The 25,564-nt window shown below is 41.1% G+C and overlaps 1 protein-coding gene across 8 annotated transcripts in view; it reads right to left on the reverse strand.

Annotated features, from left to right (window-relative positions):
- spict (magnesium transporter spict) overlaps positions 1–21,393 on the reverse strand; it is a 45,642-nt gene extending 24,249 nt beyond the window's left edge. Inside the window, exons 1-3 of one of the 8 annotated variants that reach the window (XM_068351985.1) lie at positions 21,255–21,393; positions 8,519–8,741; positions 3,449–3,574 (exon numbers count right to left, since the gene is read on the reverse strand). In XM_068351985.1, coding sequence (XP_068208086.1) covers positions 3,449–3,574; positions 8,519–8,633 — 241 coding nt within the window. In that variant the 5' untranslated portion in view covers positions 8,634–8,741; positions 21,255–21,393. Of the gene's footprint in view, positions 1–3,448; positions 3,575–8,518; positions 8,742–9,192; positions 9,305–20,700; positions 20,875–21,240 lie in introns of those variants that run through there. The other 7 variants (XM_068351986.1, XM_068351984.1, XM_068351987.1 and 4 more) reach the window with 7 other exon arrangements.
- Between the last annotated feature and the right edge of the window lie 4,171 nt (positions 21,394–25,564).

Raw genomic sequence — 25,564 nt, forward strand, 5'->3', positions numbered from 1 at the left:
CGTCTGCACCTCTGCTCTCCCAAGCCTGCCAGTAGTTCTTGAGCCTGGCTCCCACTGCTGTCTGGAGAGGTAGGCAGTCAGATTCTGCCTTTTGAGGACTTGGAACCCTTCTTCGTTTTGCCACGATGACTGTCGGCACGGGTACCTCCTCTGCTGGAGGTTCTGCCACGAAAGGGCGGGATGAACCTAGACGCTGGTGTGTCCATCCTAGGTCTAGGCACGGAAGGTAAAGCTTTGACCTTACGTGCGGAAGACGCCATCAGGTCATGGGTATCCTTCTGGATCAACGAGGCAGCAATCCCCTTGATCAGCTCTTCCGGAAAGAGACACTTGGAAAGCGGAGCAAACATCAACTCCGACTTCTGGCATGGAGTGATCCCCGCAGACAAGAAGGAGCAAAGATGATCTCTCTTCTTAAGCACTCCAGACACGTACGAAGCATGGCAGAGTCCTTATCCGAAGGGGAAGTCTTTCTGCTTAACGCTCCCAAACACCAGTCGAGGAAGTTGAAGATCTCAAAAGCACGAAAAACTCCCTTCAACAGATGATCCATGTCAGAAAAGGACCAGCAAATCTTAGATCGTCTCATAGCCAGCCTGCGGGGAGAGTCAACCAGACTTGAGAAGTCGCCCTGGGCAGAGGCAGGAACTCCCAAGCCGGGTTCCTCTCCCGTGGCATACCAGACGCTAGATTTGGAAGCAAGCTTGGTAGGCGGAAAGATGAAAGCAGTCTTTCCCAGTTGCTTCTTGGACTGCAACCACTCTCCCATTACCCTCAAAGCTCTCTTGGATGAGCGTGCGAGAACGAGTTTCGTGAAGGCAGGAGCTGCTGACTGCATGCCTAAAGCGAACTCGGAGGGAGGTGAGCGCGGGGTTGCAGACACAAACTGTTCCGGATACAAGTCCCTGAACAGGGCAAGGACTTTCCTAAAGTCTAAGGAGGGAGGCGTAGACTTGGGTTCTTCTAAGTCGGAGTGCGGATCGTCCAAATGCGCAGCTTCGTCGTCATCAGATACTCCATCATCCGAATGCTGAGGAGGAAGTGGCAAAGGTGGAGCAGAAAGCTGAACGGCTGAATCCGGCAGCACGGGTGCATGCGTAGCTGCACCGGATCCAACATCATGCCGCTGCTGGTCAGTCTGCGAGCTGGCAACAACAAAAGCGGAGTGCTGGTGCGTGGGAGGGACTGCCGTGGGTTGCGGAGCATGCCGCATTGCGTCAAAACACGGCAGCTTGACAGCACCTTCCCACTGCTGATGCGGTAGCTCACACATGTCAACGGAGGGTGCAGCATGAACATGCGTCTGGCAGGGTCGACTGCGCATCGGTGGTGGAGCTCTCACAGGTGGAGTGTGGGAGCAGGCAGCCGCAGTATCTGCTGAGCGCACAACCGTGGCAGGTTGTAGGTTAACAGGTGCAGTGTCAACCTTCTCAGCACGATACTCCTGCATGAAGGAAGCAAGCTGAGACTGCATAGTCTGCAGCATGGACCACTTAGGGTCTACCGTGGTTGGTGCGGCAACAGACGGAGTAGTTGCCTGCTGCGGAACCACTCTACCTCTCTTGGGAGGTGTGCAGTCTTCGGAAGACTGCGGCGAGTCCGAACTGACCCAGTGGCTACACCTGGGCCGTTGGACTCGCTCGGAAGGGACCTTACGCTTGAGAGGTCGTGAGACCTTGGTCCAACGTTTCTTCCTAGAAACTTCTTCCACAGACGAGGAATGAGTGGGCTCACTCGTCTGTTTGTGGATGGGACGATATCTGACAGATACGTCCGCAACCACTGAGGGTACATCCGTACGCTGATCAAGGCCTGTCGAACCCTTTGGTCCTTCGACATTGCTTCTCCCCTGGGCTTGGGAGCTTGCAAGAGGTCCCGGACTGGGAGGACGACTGGCACGAACAGATGTACCCTCATGCGCAACACTGACACTGACACTTTTCACCTCACTTGCACTCACTACACTTCCCACTGCACTTTTCGCTTTCAACTCTTTGACATCGGCCAAAAGTTGATTCCGGTCATTAGCTAATGACTCCACTCTGTCACCAAGAGCCTGAATGGCACGCATCATGTCCGCCATGGAGGGTTGAGCACTAGTAGCAGGGTCGGGAGTCACCACTACAGGGGAAGGAGTAGGTTGAGGGGCATGGGGAGAGGAAAAATCAAACGAGCGAGAAGAACTCCTCCTGATCCTATCCTTCTCTAGCCTACGTGCATTCTTTAGGAATTCGTTAAAATCGAATTCCGAAAGCCCAGCGCATTCCTCACATCGATCTTCCAATTGACAGGATTTACCCCTACAATTGGAACAAACGGTGTGAGGATCTATGGAGGCCTTCGGAAGACGCCTAGAACAAGCCCTAACGCTACACTGCCTGTACTTAGGGACTTGAGAATGGTCAGACATCTTGAATTCTTGAATTAGCCAAGGGGGAAATCCAAAATCTAGCAAAGTTCATTAACAATTAATCCAAATCTAATCAAAAAGCTTGATAAGCTAATGATAAGTGTTCCTGAATAGCGAAAACTAAAATCTAGAGCGAATACATCACCAAAATCGTGAAAAACAACTCCAGAAACAACAGCGTATCCAAGTAGGTCTTGCCGGTGGCACGACAGAGGAAAAATTGAGTTCTTGTTGACAAGAAGTACCTGAGTACCTGCTCGACAGATGGCGCTGTTGATGTACACCCCCACCTGTATAGCGATCGCTGGCGTATCCCGACCTTAGATTTTTCTGTCGGGCAACAGAGTTGACAGCTACATGATCATCGGGTAAGATTAATATTGAAAATGCATTCTTCAAGTGATCACAAAGGAGATAGCAACTATAGAAAAAGTGAATACATACTCACAAGGTAAGTAACCATAAATAAACCAAGATACAGTACTGTACATGGAAAGTATGCATCATATTGAGGAGTTATGTCGCAATAATGAACAATACAGGCATACAAAACAGACTTTCAGTTCACTTATAATAAAATGAAGGGATATATAAAGGTGGAAAACAGAAGGAGCCAAAGTACACAGGTCCATCTCACAAGACAATGCACTGGAATATAAAAGTTTGATTGAAGATATGGAAATTCAAGAGAGTGGAGAGAGGTCTTGCATGTCTTTGGCTAAACTTTATTTCTCCAGTTAAAGGGCTTGCCGATTATCATGGCCTTGAACAGATATGAGATAGAAGTAAAATGATAATAAGTTAGTTATACAGTATAGACATGTACTGAGTCTGTAATACCTGTAATATACTTTAGAACAAACTACAGCAAAATTCGTCCATCATGTTTACATCCTGAGAATGAATGTGTCACGGAAGGGCTACTTTCAAGCAAAACTTATCCAGAACTCAACTCAAACCTAACGCATCTTTCTAATATTGGACAATGCCAACAACTGAATGCAAACATTTAAATGTGATAAAAGACTCATTCCTTACCTATAAATACTGACGAAGATATAGAAAGACCTAAACCAATGTAGAGGTCAGGTCCATACTCCGTTGGTGCTTCAACAGATGCTGGTGTCGTGGCCATCTTTGCTGGTTTAGGTTGATTTATTCTTCCTGAAATAAATAGTAAAAGCTAAGTGATCTGAGAACACGTAGAAAAAATAATAAAAGTAAAAATGTTGGCCTATAGATTTATTACAAATTATATATTACTAACAAAGCAATAGCTAGCCCACAATGACGTAGTAAAAAACTTGGGTCAGACAATTTCCCATTATTTTTTTCTGTAAACATACAGCATGAAAAGACTTAAAAATTCTAATATAAAAAGGAAAAAGTAGCAAAGTCATAATCTTCCAAACCATTTTATCTGCAATTTATATTTATGTCAGCAAAAATATTCACAAGAAAAAACCCACAAATTTCCAGGAGCCCAAATCTTGACCCATAACATCAGTACACATTGTATGAGGCTACACACTTATGTTAACGGCACTGTACATAAAAAATGATACAAGGATTGCCTGAATGCACCGTGCTGTTTTTCAAAAGGGTGACTAAACTACATACAGTGTCTGCACATGTTAAGGTTTATACACCCTGTACTTGTCGCAAGCCCTACATGTATTTTATACATATTTCATCAATTTCATTTGTTGAACCGTAATAATTTTAAGTAGTCTTCATCACAGCAAAAATTGTATCCAAGAATTTCAAAAGTATAGTATGAAAAAACAGAATTCTGATAACAAACTTTATCATTTCAATACCAACCTGTGGTTCAACTCCCTCTCATTGCTGAAGCTATCTTTTTTATGTCTAACTTTAAAAATTGAAATAATTTCCGCACTTCCCCTCTCCAATTGTCTTTCCCCTAGTGCAGTATGTTATGGTTGGGTATGTATTCTGTGGCACTTTATACAGTAAACAATTCAAACTTAGGTATATTTCATATTGATCATCTAACTTGTCTGAATTCAGAAGGAACTTCAACGATAGAAACAAGATGAACCACATGTTAGATTCATTAAAATAACAGAAACAAATCAAGATTAGACTGTTAGTCTACTGTTAATCTAATCTAAAGAACTAAAATATTTCTTTTGAAGAAATAAAAGTTTATCTATGCTATCTAATCATACCAGTCATTTCTAAACTCAAGAAGAAAAGTGAAACTTACAGCATAGCTGGCAAAATTAAAAATGACTGCAATGCTACACAGGAACAGACAATGACTAAAAGAAAGACAACAGAGCCAATAGAGACTGAAGAGATGCTCCAATTAACCTATAGGATTATTTTGCAATAAGTAAACAGCAGACACCCTTCATCATGTTTTGCCATGGTCAATATAGTACATTACCTTACAGAGAGAAATATTAAATTTTCTTACTTTCTGGCTGCATTAAAAGCTCAAAATACAGTAATTTCTGTATCACATTAAAATGAAATCTTACTTTTCTAATTCCATAATGCCTAATAGGCCAAGAAGAGAAGCAAAGTGCTCATTACATATGGTAAGACCTACAGTAAGTCAAAGGAGACCTGTATAGTATAATTTACAAGTTAGGGGAGCTACTAGTTATATAAACAGGGTTGGAATGAAGAAACTGTACTCCATTTTATGAAGCAACAATTGGTATGAGATGTGAATCCACATAATCAACAAACTAGCTTTCAGGTTTACTTATGATTATTAGTTACTTAAGGAGATGAAAAAAAGTACCAATTCAATCCACTTTAGATCACTGGAAAACTTATAATGTTGGTAGGGTAACCAGTACTAAGTAAGACCTGATGAAACCACACAAAAAAACGTGAGCTGACAATAATATTCGTAAGACTAGAAACAATCATTGAGAGGCAAATAGCCTTTATGCCACACCTATCAAGGGTTTCAAAGACGAGGACACCGTCTTACTACTACAGTAGCAGCACTGAAGTAGTCTGTGATCTAAGTAGTTGTTTAACTATAAAACTGGCCTGCTGTTACAAATATGGAGACAAGAATACCTACTAGTAATTGGTTGCACAATCAATTCACAAGTCCAGCAATACTCAGCAGAGGTTACACGAGCCAAACACTAAACTCGGTAACTATATTAAAATGGCAATGGTATTCTCATATTCTTAAATGGATCAGTCATTAATAGATCCATGTCCAAAATCTGAGGGCCAAATCCAGATTCAAATAAGGAATGCACTCCATTATTTTGAAAATCCAATTAGCTATTCAAGATCCAAGTCAACTAACGAGTGTTGTAATCATTACGGTGAAAAATTATTATCTGAAACTTTATAGACTACAGATACAGTACAGTAGTACTTGGATTGAGGCCTGGTTAGGTTTCTGTCAAACATTCTAAAAAAGATATTAAATTATATAAGGTATTACATGTACTACAGTAGGGTCTTGGTTTACGGCTGTCTCCTTTTACAAAATTTCATGGATACGATGCATCTTCAATCAATAAGTAAAGAAAATCTATTTTGAGCTGTGTTACTTGCTTCGTTGCTAAAAATGGCTGGACTAGTTTGCCCAAGTGAGGTAAACCAAAATCCTGATTTTCAGGCGGAAGAGAACAGAGGAATGCAGTGTCTGAGTGAAGAAAAGTGTCTCGGTGTCACTTAATTGCAGTTGGTGCGCCATTCTATCTCGCACACCTTTCTGGACTATAATTGGCCTCTACTTTTTTGGCTAATTTTCCCCGCAACATTTTGCTCTTCATCATGGCTCCCAAACACAAGGCAGATAAGGATGGCAATGTTTCAAGGAAAAGGGAAGCCATCACCATAGAGGTGAGATTGGAGATTGTGAAAAGGGCAGAAAATGGAGAAACGCAATCATCAATAGCATTCTTAAAATTTACAGTTCAACTGTTGCTACAATTATAAAAAAATAAAGACTGTACCCTTGATCAGTTGAAGAGATGCGCTCCTACGAAGTTCACAGTGATTAAGAAGAAGCATTATAAAGCAGGTTTCTCAGACTTTCCGGCCCCAGCATTTCCATCCCCTTCTGCAGGTTCTCCCGTCTCTCCAGCTTTCTTATCCAACAAAACCTGTCTTTCCCCCCTTTGCAACACCTCTCCTAAGGTGCAAGCCAACCACAGGTTTAAAAGTTTGCAGTAGTGTTTTTTTTTTTTACCGTTATGTATCATTCAACTGTACATTCATGTCCTCCACTTTTATTTTAGTCCCAGTTGTTTCCATATTTTACAAGTGTTTTTATACCCTAGATTAAGAAATTACTATACTGCACTACATTAGCATAGGTGGGTGACTTAAGTACTTACATAACACAATTATTTATTTAGGGGTGCTTTGACTTACACAACAGCATAGGAACGGATCTCCCTCACAAACCGAGAACCCCCTGTACTACATCAACTTTAATATTTGAACCCCCTGTACTGCATCAACTTTAATATTTGAACCCCCTGTACTGCATCAACTTTAATATTTGCATTACTTCTATATTGAAAGAGAATTTTCTATAGTTACATTCATCAAGTTCTTTAAATATCAGAGGATTACATATATTTCACCTGCAAAGTCTTCCTTACAATGGAGTACTTTAGTGAACTCTCATTTGACAGAAATATGTACATTTTGTGAACAGTCTGTATGACCCATGTTTAATGGTGCTGAATGTCTGATTTATTAATCCAGTTAACCACCCATTCTTTAAGAGTATCTCATTGGATTTAGAGAATAACAGTAACCTCTGCTGAGAAATGCCTGCCTTGTCTTCTTGAAATATTTCATTTTAATTGTTTATTACTTCTCCTGTAGTTTAATTTATTTCCTTATTTTCTTTCCTCACTAGGCTATTTTCCATTTTGGAGCCCTTGGGCTTATAGGATCCTGCTTTTCCCACTAGGGTTGTAACTTAGCAAGTAATAATAATAATAATAATTGATTATATCACCAAATTAGTAGGTTTGTCCCTTTACTAGCAACAACAGTCCACTTTCATACTTGGATCACTTGTGTTTTGATACAGACTTTTTCAGCATTTGCCAGTTGTGACAGTCCATCCTCATCTTGGATACCCATGATAGTTTAAGCGTGTAGGCTAACTATTTTAAATTAGTTTTTAGTGAAATAAATTGTCCAGCTCAACTCTATGGTACCCTTATGTTGAAGGCACAGTCAATTGTATGCGCATATTGTTGCAGCTTCATTCATTTCATTGAAATTGATTTTCACTAAAAAAGATTATCTCTTCTCACTCCTACAATTAAATCATGAACTACTTTCTCTGACTCATTGAGTGGTAAACGTTTAAGAGAGTAGCGTAAGCTTGAGAACTCTTGTGAATATTGTAAAGAATTGCATAAATTACTTTGAAGCTATGGATGACAAGTAAAGTATGACAGTATAAAGCTCTGGACACAATCAAAACAGCATGAATACTCAATACATTTACCAAAGCAAATGCTGACAATGGAAATTTATGCAGCTACTTACTCCAATGCAGAGAATGAATTTCATAGTTGATAAAAACCTAATCAGTCAGGAACACTATGCTCTTTTAAGAAGTGAATGTCTCAGAGAAAGGCTTGGAAAGCAGCTTTGAAACTGATTGAGAGCAATCATGAACACTGGATTAGTCTCTAACATATAAACAACTGTGGCTTCCTAAAGCAAATGTATGAATGGATTAACAACCACATGTAATGATGCTATATAAGACATGGTCATCATGTCCTGAGAGGTCCATGATTCCTGTACATAGACTATATTTTTCTTCCAGCCTGGCAAGTTCTGAAGTGACCCGTACCGATACTCGATCTTCAAGTAGAACCATAATAAATATTCTTCTAGAATAACTTGCCACTTTATGAATGAAATCAGCACTCTACTCACTCTACTACTGTATTGAATGACCTAAAAACATAATGCCAGAAAGTAAATTTAGAGGTTTATTTGCTGTACAGATACATCTCAACACTGAAAAAAGGCACAAATGACATACTCGAAATCATGGAGCATAGAACCACAACCAACCATTAAAATAAGTCTAGGTTAAAGAAATCTTACTTTTTCACTTACCTTTGGCACTAAAATTAAGAAGCAGAACTATGACAGATATTCCAAAAACAGCCATCAGAAGCTTCTTAAAACACAGTAAGTTACAAGAACCTACTGTGTGTCTTGAGTTACCCATCCTGAGAAATTCCCCTCAACTGACTAAATTGTTCTTCCAAAATATGGAACAGGCCTCTGAGAAACCTATGAATTTCAGCTTTCTTGTCATGGGTAGACTAATGAGTAGCTAGAAAACAAAAGGGTTTCAGATCATGCACTAATTAAATAAGTCTGAATAAAAAATACATTTCAAAAACTGACAATTCACTTGGGGGGTTTGGGGGGCACTATGTCATTTTCTGTGATAGATTACTCACTAATCGCTCACACAGTACGGCAGCCTTTTACAATAGTAATGTACAGTATTAGCTACAAAGTGACAAATACTGTTATCATTATGCATTTTTAAACTCTGCTATCCTCAGATTACAATGTTAAACCCTTCCAAATTATCCTAGAAAATTGCCTCATACAGAGTTGTGAAATATACTTCTGCAATTCCACTGTATTTGCAGTACCTTGTATAGATACACCCAGTACATACTCCAAGAACTGCACAACTCAAAATTTCCCAAAGCAAAGCACCCATCCTTTACAAATAGATAACTCATCAAATGAAACCGCTAAATCAAGCTTACAGAAATTTTCCAGATTATCCAATTATCAAAGTAACATGAAATAACTGACTAAAGTCCTCGCATACAGTATACTGTACTATATACACCACAGCAATCAAATAAAAATGTTAGAAATCGGTGAATAAAGCCTTATCATATCTTATCACATTCTTGATGCCTGCCTTATCATCAGCTTATTGATTCCCTTGTGTAAACTAATATAAAAAAGATATCATAGCCAAAAAGTATCAATGATATAACATTATACAATAATGCACTGTACTGTCAAATATTAATGAAAAGTCATAAATTATAAAGTGATTTGTATTTTTCCTGACCATAAAAACCAGAGACCTTTAATGGTAACATAACATCGGCAAAGCTGATAAGGCCATGAGACTTTCAATAAGGTAAACTCCACCCACCCCACAGACAGAGCAACCATTGCTTTGACCTCTGGCCAATGTGCTTGCAGGGTGGTTGAGGCAGACCATGCAACTAGAAGGTTTCAAGTTAGTATAGTTAGGGAAACCACAATTTAAATTAAATCTTTTAATTTATTCATACACATAATACAAACCTTTGGATTGTGGTGGCTTATTTGGTAATGTCCCTGATTGGTGAACGCCAAACTGGGATTCGAGTCCCGCTCAAACCTGTTAGTTTCTTTAATAGTTGCAACCTCACCCTCCTTGGGGGAGCCTATATGTCTACCTGCTGAGTCATCAGCAGCCATTAGCTGGCCCTCCTTGGTCCTAGCTTGGACGGAGAGGGCTTGGGGTGCTGATCATATGTATATACTGTATGGTCAGTCTCTTGGGCATGTCCTGCTTGCTAGTGCAATGTCACTGTCCCTTGCCTCTGCCATTCATGAGTGGCCTTTAAAAAACTTTTAAAAACCTTTAACAGGATATTTATCTTATTAGGAGAGAGGAACTTCCAATAACTGAAATAAGCTTTGTTAACTGACCCAGGAAAATTCAATGAACTTTGATCCTAAGAGGAGCAAAAGTCATGATTCCTGTAAACCCACTAACATCCTTGCTAAAGGGTTGCTCATCTCAGATTCCAGATGACCCAGATGGGTCTCGAGAATTCCTGATCCTGACAGAGAGTTCCACGAGGGAGGAAAAAAACTTCACTGGCCTAGCGTATAACTTAACAGGGCCTAACACCAAACTGGGACGGTAGTCCTCAGACCGGGTAACCGAAATATGACTCATATTCCTGACAGAATTACTCTGCAGACACTGACAATGATCGATCATCCTTCTCGGAGGGTAGCCCTTCAGGAGCTGAACATTTCCTAGTACTACAGTATACAATTCTTTTGGAAACCGGCTTGCACACGGACTGGGAGTCAGAAAGCCTGATCTAAACCTAGGGAGGAGCCCCGAAGAGCCGAACATTCACTCTTGGAGGATTTCTTGGGTCCTGTTGCTTCCAACTCTGAGGTCTCAAACCAAGACACTTTCCTCCTCTGTTTGGAAGGCTGAGTAGTCTTCTCCATTGTCTTGGACCGAGTAGTCTGAAGACTGAATGTTTTCTCCAAAGGAGTCTGGTCACCGTGGGACTGAGACTTCTTATCAGGAAAAGAAACATTGTTAGGTAGACTGGTCCTTACTGGTCTTTGCCAACAGAGATAGTAAGGATCGCCTGCTAGAGCGTGCTCGTGGCCGCGGAGCTCGAGCATACTTATTGCCAGATCTGAGTGATCGTGAACATTTGGGACGAGTGCCCCTCATGGGGTTCATGTCGTGATCGTTGCTCCTAACAAGACTTGGAGGCGTGAACCTTCCTGTCTCATGGAGAGCGTGAATGAGCTTTCTACGACTTCCTAACTTGTGCTAAACCAAAGGTAGAAGTATGAGACTTTTTGTCCCTAGAGGGAGAAACTTTGGATCTCTTTGCTCATGGAGAGTGAGACTAAGATGATGGTGCTGATCATGCTCATGGACACCCTGACTGACTGGTTAGGTCGTGTGGTGATCATGCACATGGTGATTGTGTGCTTGGTGATCACTTCTCATTAGGAGACCGTGCAGGGGCTCTTCTCCTTCCGTTAGACAGGTGATTCCAAGAAATCATGAGAGTTGGAAGTGTTAGCTGATACTTTCTTCTTCCTGGCAGCTTTCATCATCAGGTGGACAGCCACCAAAGCATCTTGAGAGTACAGTATTCCAAGAAAAGAGAGGAACCAGAGTCCTAACTAGTAGCACTTTGGATTGTTCTTTTCCAATTCTGATCCTTAGGAACCTTCATGTGAGCGTTGGTATCTGACACACAGCTTACTTATCAGAAGTTGGGGCTTGTTGTAGCATTACTCTCCCCCATAAAACTATGCATGGGAATGATTCAGTGTCTTGTGAGACTCCGAAACGATCAGTCATCCTGGGCTTTGGAGACCTCGTCTTCTTCTTAAGAGCAACAAGTGATGATCATGTGCATGGCGGCACCTGCAAAGTAGGAGACAAAGACTCAGTAAAGGAAGGGGCTACGGACATTTCACATTCTTCTTTTTCTTCTCACTTTTGCAGAGGATACATCAACAGGAATGGGATTGTTAGCTCGGACCTCATCAGATACCTCCTCCGCTAGGGGGAACCAGTGGAGGAACAGCAGCAAAAGACTTCTGGGCTCTGGTGGATGCAAATGCCTCCAGAAGTTTCTCAGTAGACAGGGTGCCATCCATCACAAGCAAAGGACAAAACTTATACAAATCCAAATTCTCACCAAGGTCATCAACAGTAATCACAGTGGAGGGGGATGGTCGAAAGAGAGGGGTGCATTGCCCCACAAGAAGAGAATCATACAACTGCCTTCTTAGAACTAATCCTGGAGGGTTGAGGGCAGACTTCCTTCCAACAACAGGTTCCCCCAAAGGACAGACCCTCAGAAGAAAAGAGGCAACTACCACAAAGAACATGGGGGTCCACCTCTGGATTATTCCTGCATCCTTCTTTGCCAGGGAAAAGCAGCACCTCTGGCTTAGGTGAGAACATTGCAATCGAACACTAACACAGTGAAAAGAGAAAGGGAAAACAATTAATTCCAACAACTAAGTGATCGTAGATGTATACGTCTAAAATCAGCTGTGGCTGAAGACAATGCAAGGGTTGCTGTGCCTGTCAGGTGGGTTGGACTTAGTTGCCCCCCACCGACCTACTATGTTTACCTTGTTTAAAGTCTAACGGCAGTTTCAGCTTTGCCAATGTTATACTCCTATTAAAGGTTGAAGGTTTGCATTCTGTGCAGGAACAAGTACGATACAATTAAATAAAAATAATCACATCACTATAATTTCAGACAATCCATGAATGAAAAAAAAAAAAAAACTCATTTTTATTACATGAAATAGGAATATAGTGCTCTACAGTAATAACCCCATATCAGTTAATGTATAGTATATCATTGCCACCATATTCACGATGCCAAATAACCACTGTAAAAGCATCCTTTACTATACACTTCAGATAAATGATATGAAGTCACAGTAGCTACAATTCATGAAATAACTTAACTACTTCAACTATTTTGGACAAAACTGTTTCATTTTCTGAAAAAAGTTATTCAGTTTTGTTGATAGTTATTATCAAAGTGTTCATGTGATGATAATAATATTTTTTTATCTATTACACTAAATCAGGAGGAATAATGCTGCAGTAATTTGCTAGGCATTCTCACTGGTTAAAAGTACTTAGAATGGGAATAACTGTACTTAAGGAGCAAATTATCAGACTTGGCAGTGTCAAATGAGTTACCGTTCCTGAGTTCATATTTGGAAGTAATTTGTATTTTTCCTAATGATTCACAACCTGTAGCTATTTATAAGGGGATTACTTTCAGCAAAGTTGAAAGGACGAGCCATTCGATTTTTAGCGAGGGTGAACCACCCATACTGTTTAGTTAGCATTGGGGGGGGGGGGGGGGTTAGTAGCTACCCCTCTCACTCACACACCTTTGACTGTACCTCACTTTGCTTGTAGGTAGGACTTCACGGGGGACTGGGTTGGCTGGCAAATCTGTATAAATAGCTACAAGTATGTATCGTTAGGAAAAATACAAATCACTTCCAAATTTATCATTTGTTCCGTAACTGGAATACAAACTAACGCTATTTACAGAGGTTGACTCATCCATTACGAGGGTTGACATCCCGGCCAATCTATCTTTTTGGCTTTTACCTGGGGATTTCCCTTTATATGTGTTACCACATAGTAGGTGGAAACCCTACATATCATTAAAACCCTGCTATGCATGGTCTGCGGGCTACACAAGCTGTGTGTTTGTGATACATCAATGTGGCTGCCAAGATAAGAGCTCTTCCGAGTGATAGGAATCGCCCCAGATCACCAAGACATTCCCAATACCACCTCGCCATGATATGGGTATGAAACAGTATTGACACAATACCAGGTTACACAAGAGAACAATGGTTTACTTGCAGTTGGTTGAGGTCAGCTGTGCAGAGGAACCTGGTTGCTGATTTCCCCAAGCAAGGAGGATGAAGAAAAGAAAGAGCCATTTTTATTCATTCAGACTGAAACCGGGTAACCAATGCCCTCAACCTCCTGCTATTCGTTCATCAAGGAGCTTGAGGTGTTGAACCAATTGTTGTGCAGCCACCACAGGACCGATAGAGAACGTATCGAGTCTCCTGTGGGTTATGTCTTGCAGGTAGTGGGAAGTGAAGGTAATTTGACGCTTGCACATGCCCGCTTGTAGAACCAATGCCACAGAGTAGTTTCATTTGAACGCCAGGGACGTAGCAATGCCCTGGATGTTGTGTGCTCTGGGTCGAAGTGTCGAAGGAGGACTTGGATTCAGTGCAAGGTCAATGACCTTGAGAATCCAGGCAGAGATGATGTTCTTCTTGCTCCTCCTCTGACCTTCCCCGTGCTGATGAAGTATTGACAATCGGGGCAAGCTCTCGTAGTTTCCTTGGGGAAGGGCCTTCAGTTTCCCTTTGGCATACAGTAGTAACCATCGATCTGGATCATTGCTGATGTTGTGAAGGACTCCCTCGAAGGGTTCGGATTCTAGGATCTAAGCTGCCAGAAACTGGGCCAAGCAATATCATTGACGTAAACGAGAGACGTTGAAGGTGTCCAATGGGGTTTGCCGACTCTCTTGGTAGAAGCCAACAAAAGCGGGAGACCTGTCAGCAGGGTCAGGACACCTCTACTGCTTGGGGTCCTGGAACGAGGTCTCCTTTCCGACTAAGGGTCCATGGGATCAAAACTGTATGAAGAGCAATGGCGATGTGGAGAAAGGTTACTTCCTTCCGGTCTGAAGGCAAGGCTCAAGGACTAGCGATGGCCTTTCCTTGCCAAGAACAAGAGAAGCTTTCCTCCCGAGGGTAACCAAGGAACACCCCCAATGCTGGCATAGTGTTATCGAGGGGAGGGATACCCCTCCCATGATACCAACTTACAGTCCACTTAGCCTGGATTGGCTGAATACAAAACTCTATCTAGGTATCCAGACATTCTCTTTGCAACCTTTTGTGGGAGAGACTCCCTGAGAGAGGAGGAGTTGGATAGTCTTCAGGCGTGAAGTCACAGCGAAGATACAGTTTTGTGAAAGATGTTCACATATGGCTGTTTAGAGTCGCTGAGAGCTCTCTCGGGATCTCCGTCGGGAGTTGCAGATGAGTCAACTAGGCATGAAGAGTCTTGCTGACAGGACAAGTCTGCTGGGCAAGACGAGTCTGATGATCTGTTCCCGAAGATCAAAGGCAAGGAATGGATGAATCCAATTCCCGTAGGATCTTTCAAGATCTACGTCAGTAGGTGACATGAGTCTCTTAACAAGACAAGACTGCTGATGACGAGGCCTGCTCTGACGGCCAATGGCGGAGAATGGGCGAACCCAATTCCCATGGGAGGAATCCCCAAAAGGGGAGACCAACCAGGAAAAGGAAGATTCTCTCACTGATGGGAAAGGCGGCCACCATTTGCTGCAGCTGTCAGCGATCCTTCGAGCACGTAGGAAGATTGCTGCATAGTGGCTGGTGGAAGATCTACTACCTCGGCAGGGGAGTGGATGAATCCCTCTCTTCGCTGGAAGAATACTCTGAAGGAGAAACCAAAGGGAGAAGGAAGTCTTTTCCACAGACGGGAAAGACACGATCAACCTCTGCTGCAGTAGTCAGTGATTCTCCCCAAAACGGAAGGGAGAGTTCTGGCACCTAGAGGAGATCCTTTTGGCCATAGTCTCTGTTTTCCATCCGCGAGTTCAAGCCCAAGTTGAGGATCAACATCGGGCGTTGTACGAGAAACGAACCGAACCAAAAATTGAGTTCCCCTCGAAGGATCGTGGTACCTCTTACCTGCAGGAAGGTTGCCCTTATCTCTGAGAGGTTTAAGAGGCAGTTTCGTTTGGGCTCTGACCACAGCCTAGAGGCCAAGTGGTACAGCATGCCCCACCCCCTTTTTTTTGATGCATCTGGAGGGACGGGGAAGAACCGAGGAGATTGACTCCCTGAATGAGATTCTTATCTTGCAACTTCTTATTCAGGACAGTCTCTTGCTCAGATCTTGTAGAGAACCAGATGAAAGGAAGATACCTGGGATCTGGCTGTTCCTGAAGAGGTTAGATTCGACGGAGACTGATGCAGTCTTGTTGAACCTGCAGAAGTTTCTGATGTAGGACTACTAACAAAGGCGTTGTCTTTCACCCACGAGACATATCTCAAGGTTGGTCATGGTGGTCATCGTTGAAGTGGCCGGATGAGGAATGCCTGACCCTCTCTGCAGGTCTCGTAATCCTCGATGAGGATTTCGGCAGTGCCTTAAGAGTCCTTAGAATCTTTCCTCTGAGGGAATAAGGTCTCTAGCACGTTTAGTTTTGATGGAACACCCTTATGTTGGTCACCCGTAGGGGGAAGGATCATATCTCCCACGAGTTTCAAGGCTACTCTGAGTTCTCGAGGGACCTCCTCGAAGGGCGAGGGATGAAGAGTCGGATAGGAGCTCTTAAGTGCACGAAACTTCCACCTGGAATGCTGACTGTTGAGCAAGAGGACAAGGAGGAGCAGGCACAATGACACTTGACCTTCCTTTGGACATTCTGACAGGGGTCAGCTTGACTCTGGATGAGACTAACTCATCAGGGACTCCTCTTTCCTGCTTCAGGGGAGAGGAAGAAACCAAAGTTTCTCTGCTGGAAGGAACTGTGGACTTTCACCTTGGGTTCAAAGAAGGCAACAAAAACTCCTCCAGGGGGATCCTGGGAGCTTCCGATGGACGAGCAGTTGCATGACAGCCCTAACCAAGGCAAGGCTCCAAACCACGGCTCATCCAATAGCGGCAATATCGGAAAGTTCCCCTGAAGGGAACGACGAATAAGGCCTCTGCAAGGAAGTCTTATGCGCTGTCGAAGAAGCTCTCGAGGAAGTCTGCAGTGGTGATGTCTCCTTCCGAGGAAAAGGAATCGGCTGTGAAGGGTGGGTCCTTCGAAACTTTGAACTCCTGCTGCTTAGATGTCTTGCATTTTTCCGTTCTCCCCGGCGAACACGATGTTCTGCGTTTGCAGGGAGGAGAATGAGGCGAAGGAGAACGACAGGGAGAAGACTTATGTCTCTCTGGAGAGAGCTCGGAACCTCGAAGAGGAGAAGGCTTAGAAAGCTTCTCTTCCCGCAAACGGCATCATTCATTCATTAGAATGGTGTCGTTTTGCCGAACATTAGCGACGATTGGGGACTGGTTCCTGGGGTCGCTGTTACTGTCTGTCGGCGAGATGCTGATGGAGACTGTCAGTCGTTTGACGATTGTCTAGGACTCTTGGTGATTGGCGAACAACAAACAGCGCAAGGCTGATGTCGTTTACCTTCCGCTCTTGGAGAGCAGGTGACCAGAGAGCAGCTGAAGACTGCTGATGAGCTGGCAATCGGCAAGTCAGAGATCGGTGGGTCGGAGATCGGAAAGTGGGTGATCGGCACGCTGACGATTAGTGACCAGGGGAAGGCCTGTGACCCTTAGGAAAGCGGTAAACCGGTGGACAGGATCACGAACAGACCAGGAAATCTGCGGTAAACTCCATCAACTCTACGTGGGAGGAATACCTAAGTAGCGTAAGCCAAGAGAGAGGTGAGAAGATGATCTATGTCTTCTAGATGAGAACACTCTCCGAAGAGAGAGACTCGGGAGCAGCTCCTTCAATTTTACATGGGAGGACTACCAAAGTACTGTAAGCCCAAAAGAGAGGGTAGAAGACGATGTTGAACTGGCATGGTACTGAACATGAGCTGGCGAACCTCAAGTTGACGAACGGAGAGCTGTTGCCTGTCAAGAATGGTGAAAAACTAGTCGTCCAGCCACTGGTGATCGACGAGTTGGCGATCGCTGAACTGACGATCAGAAAGCTACAAATAGGGGAGCTGTCGGCAATCGATAATCGGTAGTTGAAGAACAGCAGTACGTTTCGATGATTGGTGAGTTAGCGATAGGCGAACTAGAAATCAGTGATCAGCGAGATAAAAATCGGCGATCGGCGAACTAGCAATCAGCAAGCTGACAATCAGCGATCAATGAGCTAGAAATCGGCTATCATTGAGCTGACGATTGGTGATCGGTGATCGGCGATTGACAAGCTTATGATTGGCGATAGGCAAGCTAGCAATTGGCGACATTACCCCAGTCATCGATGGCAGGTTGAGAATCCCGGACATTCGATGGGCAATAGCGAGCCACGAACGGCAGTTCGATGGTGAGAGGTTGGAGAGGAGCATTGGACAGGCAAACGCTACAAGGCTGGCAAACGGCGAGACTGAGGAGACAGGCGAGTGACGAGACTCGTCCGGCTGATGATATCTTGACAAAGGCAATAGCTGAGGAGTGGGTGAACGGTGAGGTCTCTGACGATCCTCCGAAGGGGATCATTCGGCAGATGTCGACGATGAGCCAAACAGATGTCTCTTTTCCAAAGGGAAAAGAACGTGTCTGAGGCAACGAAGAGGACTATGAACTCTGCGAACTTGCCTTGGATGATGACGACCCTCCACAGGGAAGACTGCTCAGCAGGAAGATCTCTGGAAGGTCTCCGAAGAGATGTCTCTATGGGCGGTCTTTCTCGCGAATGAGAGAGGTGATCACCCGTAGGAGAGACTTGCTCGGACTTTGTGGTTCGGCCCCGACAGAAGAATCAGCTCAGCATGTGGGGGAGCATAGTCTTTGGCAAAAAAACTGCAGCAGCTGATGAGATATAGCTGTCACAATTCTCCCTGCAAGCAGGAAGGTTGCAAGACAGAGATGATGAAGGGAAATTCTCCCTCAGAAGGAAGAACAACCCAACACCTGAGGTGGATAACTCCCCCTCGGAAGGTAAGGTAGTCCAACCCCTGAAAGCGGACCTCCGGGCAGCGCTCTTTGCTTCCCATACACAAGTCTTGTTCAAGTTGAAGGTCTGCATCGAGCATTACCCAATTTGTAGCGGAAGCTAGTTCCTTGATGTTAGCAGGCTGATCAGGAGCTGCCACAGACACAGGAGAACAGAAAAGTGATGCCACAGTGACAGCAGGTTCCACAAGAACAAACAGCACTGCTCTTCTATGTCGGCTATCTTAGCCGAATGAAGAAATGCAGCATCGCTATCTGAGGAAAAATAAAAACAAATGATGCAAGAAAAAACTCCCTCGGGAGGAGCACTTAATCTGCAGACGGGAAAGGTATCCCCCGAGAGAACAGACATAAATCAAAGACTGTCCATTCCCTTCTCCGGCCGAATCGACAGGAGAAGGAGAACGGTAGGGTAAAAGCTGGAATTACAATAAATGAATTTTGCTGACAAAACAAACTACCTGGGAGAACCACACAACCCTCCGGTGGGAAGGGGGTTTCCCGAGAGGGAGCGGACAAGCTAAGGTCATGGGCACTCTCCACCGGCAAGAAAGGCTGTAGGACCATCGTCCCAAAAAGAAGAGCGGAGTCGAAGCTGAAAAGTTAAATCACAAAGTTTCACTTAATCAATGAAGAAAACCATTCGGAAGCACATCCTAACCAGTGAAACGGGAAAAGTGTTCCCCGCCCCAGAGGATCTGCTGGCTGCCCACATAAAGTGAGCAGTGTTGTCAGTGAGAAAGAGCAAGACCGAAATCATGCTCTATGAAGGCCGCAAGCAGAATTTCTATAAGATCATGTAGGGGGAAGGGCGATGTTAACATCCAAACATGGAGTATCCATACGATGATGACTCCCCTGCGGCGGCGGCGGCCAAGTCACTTGGAAGCCCACCCGCCTACGGGATATCCACTGTCCAAGGGAGAAAGTACGTAAGGGAAGGTTCTCCGCCCTTGAGAACCTGCCAAACTACACTGTTACACCGACAGCAACATTCACTGTAAAGAAAGCTTAAAATATATATAAAAACATAAAGAACATAAGATTAAAAAGTCAAAAGGCCGGTCACTTAGAGAGGGGAGAGAGATAACATCTCTCTCTCCCTTAGCCAAAAATAAAATGAGTTACAGTAACAGCTGTGAGTGAGAGGGGTAGCTACTACCCCCAACCCCCGCTATGGGCCATTAACCCTCGCTATAAGTCTAATGGCTCGTCTTAATACCCCTATAAATAACGTTGGTTTGTATTCCAGTTACGGAACAATGAACATTTCAGGGGAAGAGGATCCCCATATTTAGAGAAGAAAAGGTTAGTATTATCATTATTTATCGATTCACCACTAAATTTTCCACATCCAAAACCCTCAGTTCCCACAGGGTGCCCCATTACTGTAGGATATATTAGGGTATATCTTATCAACTATCAATTTGCAACGGAAATAAAGGTCACTTTCAATTAAAATTTTTTAGTTTTTTATAAATGATCCCATTTCGTTATTACTAAAGTTTTTCCAGTGTTGTTCTGTAATAATACGCCCTATCCTCCTAGTTATTAAAGTAGTGACACATTTGCCCAGCATTAGCATGGGAGCAGATCAATCCCAGCTTCAGACTTTGAGTTCAAGGCATTTACAGGGGAGGTTACTGCTGTGGTTGAGCACCACAGGAGGGAGAGTGTTTGGCCTTGCCTTGATGATGTTCTGGTTAGCATCTCTTCAGATGAAACAAAGTAGACACCTTTAACCTAAACTTAACAGAAAGTATATGATATACCTAACCTGCTACAAATTACCCCACAATTATAAGCAGGATCAAACCCCAGTAGGAGCCTTTGTATATCAGCAGCCAGTTCCTCGAACGATCATTAAAAATGGCCATCAACAAACCTAAACTTTCCCCCTAACCTAACCTACAAGTCGTGTCCCTGCGAACCCCCTTACACTGCCGTATTTTAAACTAGACATAATAATACATACAGGTGGCCGCTATCATACATACATCCCCCAGTACACATTAGGATAGAATTCAGGAAACTTTGGGTAATGCTAGTAAGTGGATATTGCACTGGGTAGGCGTTACATAGCCTAAGGTACATGTACAGTAGGCTTGTGCTGCAATCACCTAGGAGTAATCTAACGATAAAAGGGCTACGGTATCACAAAACTTGCCTCAGAGATAAAAAAAACTCTTACATTTTATCTAGAACAGTAACAAGGAAAACAATACCATTTCCTATTGTCTGATAGCGGTAGCTATGTCGCGGTTGTCACCTGACTTCTAAATCACTCTCGTTCCCGTGAGTACCCCGACCCTCCTCCCAGCGTCCATGATGTAAACAAACCCCCTCTTGTCCGAATACGTGGTATTGACTGGATATTTTGAATTTATAGTTATGATTAAACTAATAATTTGTTGAATATTGTAAATTTTAAGATCATATACCTAGAAAATATGTATTATAAAACTTGAGCACTACTTTATAACAGCCTATTCGCTGAAATAAACACTAAAAAGTAAACAACTAAAGTCATTTGAATACTCTCGTATGAGGATGGTAAAACCCCCAACTAATAAGTGTCTTTTCATGGTTGGCACCATATTAAAAATTAAACATGGAAATAACTAAAGTACCGTTATATGCTAGGAAAATCTAACGTTTAGAAACCGAATAAATCAAAATTGCAAAATTACTCCTATGGTAAGATAAATTCAAGTGAAGACAATAATCATACAATGAAATACAGACATCTATGGTTGAAGAACCGACAAATTCTCCCGTATTATATATATAAGTAAGGAACTTCGCAACGTCATGTCGTTAATCACTTTCAGTGTCCCCCTTTCTACGAACTTGTCTAAGTTCTCTTCAACTCGGTGTATATGGCCTGACTGACCCTTTCCGGTTTATTTGAGCTGTACTAATAACCGAACAACATTCCACACTGAGGATATGTATAATCATTATAGGAAACCGTGACAGATAAATAGCAAGAGTAAAATGACGTAATAGAAAAAAAAAGTTTTAAGAATTTATCTGTTTAATCTGCTTTGTACCATTGTCGAGTAATTTTCTTTGTGCTGGCTGTGATTTGGGTTACCTAATTACATGAGCTAGCAAAGACTAGTATAATTAGCAGCTACTGTGTATTATTTAATCATCTTATTTTCACTTTTGAAGATGATTAAATTTTCCTCTCTTTATCTTACCAATTTTGTATCACAGGTGTGAAGTAATACCAAAAATATTTGAATTATTTAAGTTTTCCTGACTAATTTTCTACTTCATCTTCATCTCGTTGTTTGAATTAAGCTAAATGAAAATTGGATTGAAATAAAAGGGTTAAGACGTCTTGGTGACATTCAAAGGACTTAATCATTAAATGCCAGTTTAGCTTACAATTTGTCTATTTTGCGATGCGTGAGGTAGGCCAACCAAATATGATCATTAGAACAGCACGATAGACTAATTATGGGTATTGCTAGAAAAATAAGAGACTTTCCTCAAAAGGCACTTGGCTTACTTGAATAAACTGTCATTTTTCAATTTAATGAATGAATTCATATAGCCTACTGTACAACAAAATCTATTCATAGTAGTACCAATTTTTTGCTCGAGACAGCTTTACGAGAATTTGGGTGATACTAGCACGAAAGCCGTGCATTAATATCTTCGATACTTCTTGGCTAAAATTTTCTATATTATTTCATATTCCTATGTGCAGTTATGTGTAGAGTGCCAGACGACTGAGGACTATATTTTATACAGGCACACGCACACAAACACACACATATGTATATATATATATATATATATATATATATATATATATATATATATATATATATATACTGTATATATATATATATATATATATATATATATATATATATATATATATATATATTTATATATATATATATATATATATATATATATATATATATATATATATATATAGGCTATATATATATTCATATATATATATATATATATATATATATATATATATATATATATACATACACACACACACACACACATATATATATATATATATATATATATATATATATATATATATATATATATATATATCATCCGCTGTTACTAGTCTACTGCAGAACAAAGGCCTCAGAGACAGACATGTCCTTCCACTTGCGTGTGTTTATGGTCTTTCCATGCCAGCCCCTATGCTCCAGTTAATAAACACAGTCATCTCATATTGATAGAGTTCTGCTAACTATTGATGAAGCATACCTATTCCACTAAGGGATCAATACCTACCTGTTGAACACGCCCACCCAAATAGAGGTCCTCTACATACCAAAACAATAATGAGAATAGAAATTATAATGTATATTTTTTATCGCATTGACACAAATACGAACACACATACATACATACATACATACATACATACATACATATACCATCATCTCCTAGTACGCCTATTGACGCAAAGGGCCTCGATTAGATTTCGCCAGTCGTCTGTATCTTGAGCTTTTAATTCAATACTTCTCCACTCATTATCTCCTACTTCGAGCTTCATTGTCATCAACCATGTAGGCCTGGGTCTTCCAACTCTTCTAGTGCCTTGTGGAGCCCACCTAAACGTTTGGTGAACTAATCCCCATTGGGGAGTGCGAAGAGCACGCCCAAACCATCTCCATCTACCCCTCATCATGACTTCATTCACACTCACACACATACACACACACACACACACACACACACACATATATATATATATATATATATATATATACATATATATATATATGTATATATATATATATATACATATATATATATATATATATATATATATATATATATATATATATATATATATATATATATTTATATATATATATATATACACACACACACACACACACATATATATATATATATATATATATATATATATATATATATATATATATATATATATATCACTCTTTTTACCCTTCATATATCGATCTATCATGTAACTGTTGCTATTGAAATGTTTTTCAACTTTCCTTTCTCGTATCGATATAGAATATAGAAATATATAGATAACCGTGAGCAGTAACCCATTAGCTTAAAAAGTACAGCAAATCTCATCTTAATCATGCAGAAGAAAAGTAGAAGATTGATCAGTTGATTGTTCAGTGGCTACTTTCCTCTTGGCAAGGGTAGAAGAGACTCTTTAGCTATGGTAAGCAGCTCTTCTAGGAGAAGGACACTCTAAAATCAAACCATTGTTCTCTAGTCTTGGGTAGTGCATAGCCCCTGTACCATGGTCTTCCACTCTCTTGGGTTAGAGTTCTCTTGCTTGAGGGTACACTCGGACACACTGTTCTATCTTAGTTCTCTTCCTCTGGTTTTTTAAGTTTTATAATTAATGTGTCAAGTATCTAATTCAATATTGTTACTGTTCTTAAAATATATAATTTAGACTGCTTATTGCTTTTCTTATAGTTTATTTATTTCCTTGTTTCTTTTCCTCACTGGGCTATTTTTCCCTGTTGGAGCCCTTAGGCTTATAGAATTTTCGTTTTCCATCTATGGTTATAACTACAGCTAATAATAATAATAACAATAATAATAATAATAATAATAATAATAATAATCTGCAAATAGTCCACAAAGTGTCAGAGTAAAGCATACATGGCAACCTGCAGTCCGCGGCCCACGGAGCCTTTTAAGTTTCTTAAAACTCAAACCTAGAATTATTAAATGCTCAGTCTTCGTCTTCAAAATTCCTTTCTCAGTCGAACTATTGATTTGCAAGCTTGAAGATTATCTCTGGACTTTCAAGACATTTAAATACATTTGAAAGGATGATTTTCAGTAAAGACCCTTTTTAATCTTTTAATTGGCCTCCCAGCGAAAACTTACTACTTACGAACAGTGGCGTTCCTGAGGGCGGCACCCACTAGCCAAGGTCCCGCTAAGGCATCTCCATTAACGAAATATTTTCAAATATGATAAATGTTTTCCCACAGCTGGAATATGTCTCATGATTTAAAAACTCTGAGAAGTGATAGAATAATATTCGTAGTGTAATAAACTGTTAGCAGTTGTGCATATATTTCATTGCAATAGGTTTACTTTTAGAAATAGATATTCACTTTCGTTTTGTGTGATTGTTTTACATCCGGAATGAGGAAGAAATTCTAGTGAGTATTCACAAGTGAACTCTTACAACAATGAATATATATATATATATATATATATATATATATATATATATATATATATATATATATAAAACGGAAAACATATTACATCGACAAATTCTCTTTCTCTAGTTCCTGTATATATATATATATATATATATATATATATATATATATATATATATGTATATATATATGTATATGTATATATATATATACACATACATATATATATGTATATATATATATATATATATATATATATATATATATATATATATGCGTGTATCAACCTATCATCATCTTCCGTCACAAGTCCTCAGTATTGAATAAAGGCGTCAGATATGTTCTTCTCCTAGCGTTTGTTTATGGTCTTTCTATTCCAGTTTATACTTGCCAATTTTCTGAGCTCGTCAATCCATCGTTTTCTCTTCATTCCCATATTTCTTCTGCAATCTATGAACACCCATTCTATTATTCTTAATGTCCATGTATTACCTGTCTCTCTCATTATTTATCCTGCCCATGTCCATTTCTTTTTTTAAATGTTCTTAGAATACCCTCTATTTTAGTTTGGTCTTGTATCCATGTTGCTCTCTCTACTGTCTCTTAGTGTTAATGTTAATCCTATTATCATTTTTTTTTTCATTTCTCTTTGGGTTGTAACTAGCTTAGGTTCTAAGCATTTAGTAAGGTCCAAATTTCTAATGTGGTCTTATACAGTATATGTATATATGTATGTGTATATATGCATTCCTATTTACATATGAATATTACATCGACGAATTCTCACATATTCAAGATTCCCAAGATTTGCTGCGATGCAAAGATGAATTCAGACCAGTTAATCAATCCGGAATTTTGCGCCAAGATATACGTATGTATATT

The sequence above is a fragment of the Palaemon carinicauda genome, chromosome 28 (assembly GCF_036898095.1).
Source record: "Palaemon carinicauda isolate YSFRI2023 chromosome 28, ASM3689809v2, whole genome shotgun sequence".
Taxonomy (NCBI): Eukaryota; Metazoa; Arthropoda; class Malacostraca; order Decapoda; family Palaemonidae; genus Palaemon; species Palaemon carinicauda.